Source organism: Salvelinus alpinus, chromosome 8, assembly GCF_045679555.1.
Source record: "Salvelinus alpinus chromosome 8, SLU_Salpinus.1, whole genome shotgun sequence".
NCBI lineage: Eukaryota > Metazoa > Chordata > Actinopteri > Salmoniformes > Salmonidae > Salvelinus > Salvelinus alpinus.
In genome coordinates, this window is record NC_092093.1 from 37,150,058 (window position 1) to 37,160,140 (window position 10,083).

The following is a 10,083-nucleotide window of genomic DNA, read 5'->3' on the forward strand; positions in this document are numbered from 1 at the left end:
GGCGAGACGGTGTGTTAGAGTCGTGTTACCGATATTATATTTGCCTGTCTGAGAGCCAAGACTCCTTCAAATGTGGCACAGTGTCAGAGGGTTAAGGAATGCACGGTCTGGCCGGTCACAAGGGACTCAATTTAATGTGACTGAGACTCAATTTAATGTGACTGATCGCTACATGTAGACAAAGTGGTCTGTCTTCCACGTGAACAACCAGGAATGAAGTAGGGGATGTCGGGTAAGCAAACTCAGGGGACGAAAGAGTCATATGACTTCTCTGCGGAAAGATAGTTTCATGTTTATCGATCACCAGGGGGTGAGCAGAGGGGAAAGTCAGGCTGGCACTGACTTCGTGCAAATACACAGCCGGTTCCCAGTGCAGGACTTCTTAGGATGTGTGTTTTGAAAGAACTATATAGGCACGCAGCAGTTCTGATTCAGTCATGTTTAAACTATACGTTAGTGGCAAGCGCTGCGAAAGTGAAGAGTCATTATGTGATGGAAAACAGCCTGGCAGGCACTATCTGTGTTCATTACTTGGTTTCTATAGTGATTTAAAACAGTTTAATTTGATCATTTACATTGTTCTTCGGTCATTTCCTATTTAATAGTCACTCGAGACGGAACGTTCGTCCAAACGTGCCGTTGTTTGAGTGCAAAAAGATCCCCTTTTGCAGATTCTCACTGCACGGTGTATGTGGACAACTGATAACATTAAAACGCATTTGAATAGCTTGACAGTATGCATTTCTTCCCTGCCAAATCTCAGCCTTCTGATGCCTTAAAGCAACATGAACAACTGCATTCCCTCACACAGTTTACACAGCGGTGGTGAGGAGGCTGGAGTTGTGTTTGTGTAGCGGGTGTTCGTTCCTCTCCCTGTCGAGACTCGTGTTACTCAGTGCTGAGTGTGCTCGAGTGCCACTCATAGTCGCTATCCCTCCCAACCTGGATAGATTACCAGCATGTGGCCTTTTCTTCTTACTGCCTGTGTGAAAGGACGACACCCTTGAGACTAAGCCTTCTGTTGTGCTATGTCAGTGTCTGTGTGCACTGAGGTATGCAAGCCGTTTTTCTGTTTGCGCTGTGGCGTGCGTGCGTGCGTGTGTTTGCTTGGGAGTATGAGGAGGTCAGGATTGGGTTGTGTGTGGGGTTGTCTACAGGAGTCTACGTGAAGGTGTGTGTGTGTGGACGGGGGAGGATTGTATTATTGCTTGTGTGTTTGCATGCACGGGTGTATATGAGTGGGAATGTGTTAGGTGCCTGTGACTCGAGTGTGTGTGTGTGTGTGTGTGTGTGTGTGTGTGTGTGTGTGTGTGTGTGTGTGTGTGTGTGTGTGTGTGTGTGTGTGTGTGTGTGTGTGTGTGTGTGTGTGTGTGTGTGTGTGTGTGTGTGTGTGTGTGTTGATGCTAGACCAGGGAAGGGGAAAGTGAGAGAGTAGAGCTGAATGCTGAGCTAAGCGGAGGCGGGTTTAATCTGGTCGTGGTGCAAGTGTTGAATCATGGGGTTGACTGTGTTTGGGGCTGGTGGGGTGGGATGAGGCTGTGCAAGGAGAGGGCCACTGATGTCAGCCCTGCAGTATGCGCAAGCTTACCGACAGGGCCCGCCGCATTATGCTGAAAGCTAACCCCCCCCCCCCCCCCCCCCCCGTTGTGCTTCTATTTCCAGGGCGTGAGCGGAATGTCCGTGGATGAGAAGCCTGAAGCCCCCATGTACGTGTATGAGTCGACGGTTCATTGTACCAATATCCTCCTGTGCCTGAACGACCAGCGGAAGCAGGATATCCTGTGCGATGTGACTGTCCTGGTGGAGGGCAAGGAGTTCCGCGGCCACAGGGCCGTGCTGGCCGCCTGCTCAGAGTACTTCTCGCAGGCTCTGGTTCGACAGGCTGAGAATGGCTTGTTCCTCAGCCTACCTGGAGAGGTACGTATCTACTGTATTAAAACCCTGTGCGTTCAGAAGAACCTCTTCGTTTCCACACCTGGTCAAACACACAGTTAGATATTCCCTCCAATCAGGTTATTTTATCATCAGCCCATTTTTATCACTAGTCACTTGATAACTTCTCATTCCAATACTGAAACTCACTTTGCCGTGAACGGTGTCAAGGGGAATGGTATCGAGATGAATGGTGTCAGCCAAGCAGGAAACAAGGCAACATACGTGTTTTAATTGAATCTGTGAGGTCTAGTAGCTGAAGGCGAGAGAGTGAGATAGGGAGGTGTGCTAGCGACGGTGCTAGTAGATAATGTAGAGACATGATTAGCAATTATCACCTTTCCCTCAGCTCACTGCTCTCTTCAGCTCCTCAGCTCTCTGTCGCAGGTAGAGTCCTCTCCCTCACACAGCCAACACTCTGCTTCCTCTTCCCAGCACCCCTGTCATTCCAGCCTCCAGTCATTCACTCATAGATGTGTCATAGAGTGATTCAAGTTCTCCACAGATGTATTCATTTAACACACTTACACGTCACATACCGTACAAACATGTGGTGCGCGGAACTGGGGCACACACCACATGTTTATAACATGAACGCCTGTCAAAAGGCTTCTGCTGTCGCGGGGGCTCGCGAGAAAATAAGTCGTCGTCACTCGATCTCGGCGGAGATCTCTCCTGAAAGATCAATCCGTTCCTGCCTCATGTACAATGAGCATCATGTGTTGAGTGAGTTACTATCAGTTACTCCTGGGAATGGCTCCGCGACACACACCGAAGCAGAATCCCTTTCATTCACACTTTCTGCGTTATGCATAATGCATGAGCAGCTGTGTATTTCAGGTGTGAGCGTGTGTGGAAAGTGACATGTTTCTGAAAGAGCCTGTGCCTTTAATGTCCATGGGCCCTGGTTGAAAGTAGTGCACTATATAGGGAATAGGGTGCCATTTGGGACACATCCAATATTTCACTCACACTGTCCTGTCTAGACGGGTCACTGTCCCAACATGTAGGGAAGGTCATTTCATTGATGTCATCAATCAAGTTTTAAGGTCCTCTGTCACCCGCGTCTTTATGGTCCGTGACTCACAGGCGCTGACACATTTGTGTCCGTTCTGCTGCGGTTGCCTTATGGCCACTCTCGCCCCACCGATTTGTGTCGGCAACAATGCAGCACCGACCAACCTTTAACTCACTAGGCCTCCTTGATACTGGTGGGTCTGGCTCCAGTCAGAGAGATCGAGAGGGGCTGTGTTCCCCAGCACTACAGAAGGCTGCCACCTATGTGCAACAAAGGGCAACTAACCGAGGAGGCCTTGATGATCACCACCGACAGGCAGGGAGAGAGAGAGAGAGAGAGTGATAGAGAGAGAGGGGGGGGGGGGAGAGAAAGAAAAAAACACACTGCAGATGAAATGTGAAACAAAGACCATTGCGGGGGCTATGACGCTATCCTCTCCTCCCCCGAACTGTATCATTCCTCGCTCCTCCCAGATGACCTTGTCAGTTCGAAGTCGCCGGGGCTGCAACCGGTTAGTGACCTCATCATCCATTTAATGTCATAGCCGTTTCAGAGAGAGAGAGAGACGGGGCCCGTTCGTCAAGGTCTTTGTTCGTGATCAGATCACGAAAGTAGAACAATCAGGTCTTGTCTCCTTTAAGTCCTTCGCCAAGCAAGAGCAAACAAACAGAGGACACTTGGTTTGCATTGGATGATAGAAGGCTGCACTCACAGTCACAATAGACCATTCCTCCACATCACAGAACAGGGCCAGAACAAAGGGCTATTCATAGACGGACCAGTATGATGTAATATGAGATCGAATGAAGGAGAGGCGTTTCAGAGAGTGCCCCCCGCTGGAGAAGAGCGGTCATCACGCCACGGCGGGCAGCAGCGCGGCGACGGAGCGAGTCCGCGTCGATCAGTTCAGAGCTGCTCTTCTACATGATGAAACTGGGCGTAAGTGTAATGTCTGACTGGATCCCCGCTCGCACCATCTCACTGGAGCCCGGCTGGGAGGGTGTCAGTTTGACCTACTTGTCAGCACGTCCCCATGGTTTCCTTATCAAAAATATCCTCATAGAAAATATACAGCGACCGAATTCCATGCCTACTACTGTAGGGGTGATTTGATTATTATTAGTGAATTTGCGTTAGGATTCTAATGCACCGAATAATTGCACGGGATGCGGCGCAGGATTTGATAATGAAATCAATTCAAATCAAATGTTCATTCATACACAGGCAAGCCGACTGACTTGCTCCATGCGTCCTTTGCACATTCCTATTTCACCACAGTATGGGAAAGCAGCTCTGACCAGGGTGAATAGACTGGAGAAGATTGATTGCAGATCCAGACTGCTGGAGGATGGGGGGGGGGGGGGGGCCCCTTGCTGGACCGGTAGCCGTCTCTGGCCTCTGGTTTACTCAGCATGCTTCGGGAGGGGTACCTTATACTGTATATAGTCCACTGCTTTTCACCAGGGCCAATAGGGGTCTGGTTCAAAAGCAGTGGACTATGTAGGGAATAGGGTGACATTAAGGACGTTCAGTACCTTCCCTGTGATTCAACAGAGGGGCAGATGGTTGAAACCTCCACCCGCCTCCTGTTTGTCAGTTCCCTCAGTCATGACTCAGACCCATTGGTGCGTATTTTTTAACTCCCTCTTCAGCAAAACAGAAAAATACAACCCCAGCCACACTGCTTCGATTGCAGTGATTTGGCAATCTGTACTAAGTATCATTTTGAGCCCTGGTGAAGTGGGTTGGGAGGGAATGGTGGATGAGTGGCTGATGAGACAGGGAAATGTAATGTGCCTTGAGAGGTTTAGGGTTGGTGAGTGACATCCCCCAACACCACCACCACCCCCCTCCACAGACACTTGATCAGGTCGGGACCTGCAGAAGCCCGGCTAACTAATCTGAGGGACTCAGGGTGAGGTGGAAGCAGAGCCGCAACAGCATGGCTTTACACAAACAGGGAGCCTAAGCAGGAGACTATCACACATTTACAGCTTATTAGACAGATGGCGGGAGCCGGGCGCGTATCTCCAACTCAGTCTTCCCCATACTGATAGTGGGGGAGGGGTGGGAGAAGAAGGGAGGAGAGGGGAGTGAGACAAGGAAGAGAGAAGAACGAGTACGCTAGCGATACTCCCTGGTGTAACTGCTGGTGCTAATGCCAAGCCCCCCTGGTCGTAGCAGGGGGTCTCCGCTCCGCCAGCACAAGGGCACAGCGCTCAGCGCTAAGCTGACAGTAAGGATACAGGCTCTTTGTCTGCTGTTTGAGCAGGCTGCTCTGACAAGCACCTTGAGCAGCTTATGTTCCCCTCCCAGCCTACTAGCCAGCCAGTCAGTCAGTCAACCAGCCAGCCAGTCAGTACGGAACACCCGGTGAGAGCCTGCAGAGTGATCCCTGTGTGTTTATAATAGCTGGACTTAACCCACGAGACCCAGACAATTAACCACTGGCTGCGCTGTATTTTCAATGTCTCATCTCAGACGCAGGGTGTCTCAAACGGGGGACGGCACTAATGTTCTGCAGTTAGCCAGTTTGTATAGAAACAAAACAGGATAGAGTGCAGCATCCTGAAGAATAAAGACAGGGACAGTGTGTGAAGTCAGAGCTGAGCGTACTCCTAGCAAAGCTGCAGGGTCATGTCCTCCCCAATGTCTCACCATGGACAGTAAACTACAAGAGGATTAAGCAGTGCAGTGTTTGATTTAATCCACACTGCCAAGGGAGGTTTACTGGGGCGGCAGGTAGCCTAGTGGTTAGAGCGTTGGACTAGTAACCGAAAGGTTGCTAGATTGAATCCCCGAGCTGAAAAGGTAAAAATCTGTCGTTCGCCCCCTGAACAAGGCAGTTAACCCACTGTTCCTAGGCCGTCATTGAAAATAAGAATTTGTTCTTAACTGACTTGCCTAGTTAAATAAAGGTCAAATAAAACTCTACAGTTACGGCTAAGCTGTAGCTAGACGTCCCAGTGTGGAAAAACATGGTGTTCCTTTCCTTCTCATCACGGATGAGACATTATGCATTCATTCACATTAGCCGTCAAATTGACTTTATATGACTTGTATTTCCCTACTGTTATTGGCACAGTGGCCTAAATGGATTCAGAACAGACTGACCAATGGGCTTGGCTCTACTGCAGCAGTTCATTGTCCCTGTGCTCCCTCCTCCACTCTCTCCCATCCCCATCCTACTACGGTAAATCGCAATGGCAGCCAACCGTCCATGCAGTATCTCCCTCCATTAGCGCTGTGCTGTGACTCATAGTCGTCGAGGTTACTCGGCAGAGCTGATATTAAAGCATCTAGCGGGTAGACTCTCCAGTGGAGATGGAGTATTTATCTTCAGGCTCGGCGGCGGCGGCCGGGGAAGTACTCCATTGTCATGCCATGCAATGTCGTCATTAGGATGCATGACATGCAGGGATTCACTGGAGTGCATTTGCATAAATTAACCATCTCTACTTCAGAGAGGGGTGAAAGGCTGATGTAAGAACAGAGAGAGAGATAGACTGGAGGAAGAGGGCGTGTGAGAGCGAGAGAGAGGGGCAGGATAGTATTCCACACTGCCTGTTTATGAAAGGATATTTGAAAAGGACTTCCCAAAAATGGCATGGGAATTGTCAGGGTTCTGTGATGCACTCTTGCTATAATTTCCTACTCTGTAATGGTATCGCCTCCCCCCGGTCCCCAGACACAGAGTAGGGCCAGATCCACCCAGTCCACAAGCCCACATTAGCATAAATGGCCCAGATCTGTCACCTTGATTAATTTGTCCCTTTGTCTTAACTCATGCAATAAGTGCTGCTAACGGCCTGAAACGCTTCATATGTCAAAGTCGATCCACTAATGACCAGGAAATGCTCTTTATATCCTATATCCTTTGCTTTTTGTTCACCCTTTAATTTATTCTAGTGTGGCTTTCTCTCTCTCCCTCTCTCCCTCTCTTCTTTTTCTCTCTTTCTCCCCCTCCGGATCCCTCACGCTTGCCTTCATTGGGCTACTGTGCTGGTTTCATCACTGGAGTAATCACATATGGTGCAGGGCACACATAAAGAGGTGCTCCCGCAGGCAGCAGCTGCTGATACAAGCTGAAAATAGATCCCGGCGACGCTCAGCACTTTTCCCCCAGCCCAGCAGCAGCTCCGTGTCTGTTTGTCAGCAGCCCTGATGCGGCGGGCCAGCCAAGCCCAGCCGACCAGCCTCATTTAAGCCCAAACCACTTTCACGTTTAAAGACGGCTGGTTGGATCTGTCCTGTTTGTGGGTGTGTCAAAGGAAGTGAGGGGTGGACAGTGCGTGGCGAGGAGGCGCTCTCACTCTCTCTCTCTCTCACTCTCTCTCTCTCTCTCTCTCTCTCTTTCCATCTGTCTGCAGGGAGGTGTCTGTGTTCCTGTGTTGTGTGCACGCGTGTTTGCGCACACTGATGTGCCAGAGTGGTGCTGCAGTGGTATAGTAGAGGTGCTGTGCTCATCAGTAGTGGCGAGTCCAGTCAAAGCCTCTTCCCTCCCACTGTGCACCGTACACAGGCACGCACGTATTTTCTATAGTAAACATCTGCTTAGTGGAGGTATTTTGTAAGATCATTAGTATACATAACAAATGTTGAACAAATGTTGAATTATACTGATACTGTATAATGATGTCACATAGTGTTTTGGGCAGGTAGTCCATAGTTCAAATGATGATATACATCATGTGTGGCATAACTGAATGCATATACTGTAAGTTATCTATTCACAGAAAAGTGTGTAACATCAGTATACTCTCCCCTACGTGTTTATTTGGACTGTAAAGCTAAAACATTTAATTTGGCTCTATACATTTTGGATTTGAGATTAAATATTTAATATGAGGCGACAGTACAGAATGTCACCTTATATTTGAGGGTATTTTCCATACATATCTATTTTACCGTTTAGAAATCAATGCACTTTAGGTATCTAGTCCCCCCATTTGAAGGTGTATTTGGACAAAATCGCTTAGAGTGTAATAAATGAAGTCAAACGTTTTGTATTTGGTCCCATATTCCTAGCATGCAATGACTACATCAAGGTTGTGACTGCAAACTTGTTGGATGCATTTGCAGTTTGTTTCGGATTATTTTGTGCCCAATTGAAATGAATGATAAATAATGTATTGTATCATTTTGGAGTCACTTTTATTGTAAATAGGAATAGAATATGTTTCTGAACACTTCTACATTAACGTGGATGCTACCATGATTAAGTGATAATGGCCGACAAGCCGGTGTTTGGAGGATATATTGTCACGGGTGTTGTTAGGTCCGAGATGAAGTCGACGGCTGTCAAACCGTGCCAATATATCCTCCAAATACCGGCTTCGACGGCATTATCACACAACGGGTTACCAATTTATTCAAATTATGATTGACATATTTTCGTTAACTTTATTTTGATGTATTTATTCATACTATTTCGTCCTTCCACAAGATATAGTCCTGACACAAATCTAGGGTTGCTACCCAAGCTGGCTGGTTGTTCGTTCTATCGGTTCGGTTGCCAGAGATGCGACCCAGTCGTTTTTTGTTCTATATCTATGGACGCAACCCAGTCGTTTGTTCTAAATGTTCTATTGCCATACTGGCTGGCAACGTTCTTATCCCTTGCTTGCTAGCTAGCCAACTATGGTTAATTTATAGTCACATCAAACAGTGCAGCCAGAATAACAACAGTAGCTGCATTTGCATTTGTTTAAGCTGTTTTCTAGTGACATTTATTTGGATACATCCATAACAGTGAGCTAATGAGGTGCGATTTCACCTGGCATAGAAAATGTGCTCTCTCCTCAGAACACTGTTGTTCAGAGGAGCTAGCCAACAACACCGCTAACACAATCACTTCAAACACTGAAGCTGTAAAGACTGCAAATTATTTGCACTTCGTTTAGTTTTACCTGTTTTCTATCGATATTTCTTTGTATATATCTATAAAAAATGATGCAGATTCATGATTTCAATTGTCTGAGAAACGCTGCCTGCCTGTATGTCTCATCCAGACTCCCGACACCTTCATTACTATGCAACAGCTGGAGATCAAATTTGAGTATTGAAACAATGTTGCAAATGTCATAGAGACTGGCAGCAAGGTTTATACAAATCTCTGCTGTTGAAAACGAAATGTTAGTCTAAAAGATATGTGAGATAACGTCTAGATGCTTTTTATAGTGGAGATCAAGTTTATAAATTGCCTTGCTGGGCTGATGAGTCAGTGGATTGCACAGTCAAATGGAACAGAGTAATTAGGAATTTTAACGTCATAGATTTAGCCGGTGGTAACTTGTGGAATAAGTTTTAACCAATCAGCATTCAGGGTTACACCCACCTGTGTAAAATTACGGATAATCGTGAATGAATCGAGAATAATGATGAGTGAGAAAGTTACAGAGGCATGACTATCATGCCCCCAAAACATGCTAAACATGCTTTAGGCTAAATCTAATCAAATAAAAGTTTGTTGGTCACGTACAAAGTTTAGCAGATGTTATAGCGGGTGCAGCGAAATGCTTATGTTACTAGCTCCTAAAGTGACCAGTGTTTATAGGGCAGCAGTCTCTAAAGTGCAGGGTAGAGTACCGGGTGGTAGCCAGCTAGTGACAGTGTCTAAGGTTTAGGGCAGGGTACTGGTCAGAGGCCGGCAGGTGGTGATTGTTTAACAGTCTGATGGCCTAGAAATAGAAGCTGTTTTTCAGTCTCTCGGTCCCAGCTTTGATGCACCTGTACTGTCTCCGCTTTCTAGATGGTAGCAGGGTGAACAGGCCATGGCTCAGGTGGCTAAGTTTCTTGATTATGTTCTTGCCCTTCCTGTGACACCGGGTGCTGTAGATGTCCTGGAGGGCAGGCGGTGTGCCCCCAGTGATGCGTTGGAATGACCACACTACTCTCTGGAGATCCCTGCGGTGCAAATACCGTACCATGCGGTAATACTGTCATTTGTCCACATACTTATGACATCTTCTAATGGGGGGGGCTAAATACAAAAAGTGCATTCATTTCTAAACGGTGAAAACAGATATGTATGAAATACCCTCAAATAAAAGGTGACATGCTATACTGTCGTCTCATATAAAGCATTTGATCTCCAATCCAAAATGTTGGAATATAGAGCCAAATTAAAAGTT

The 10,083-nt window shown here is 47.3% G+C and overlaps 1 protein-coding gene across 2 annotated transcripts in view; it reads left to right on the forward strand.

The window, feature by feature from the left end:
• Positions 1-10,083, forward strand: part of LOC139582239 (transcription regulator protein BACH2-like) — a 136,752-nt gene that overhangs the window by 108,298 nt on the left and 18,371 nt on the right. For both annotated transcript variants that reach the window (XM_071412217.1, XM_071412218.1), the window contains exon 2: positions 1,663-1,917. In XM_071412217.1, coding sequence (XP_071268318.1) covers positions 1,675-1,917 — 243 coding nt within the window. In that variant the 5' untranslated portion in view covers positions 1,663-1,674. The remainder of the gene's footprint in view (positions 1-1,662; positions 1,918-10,083) is intronic.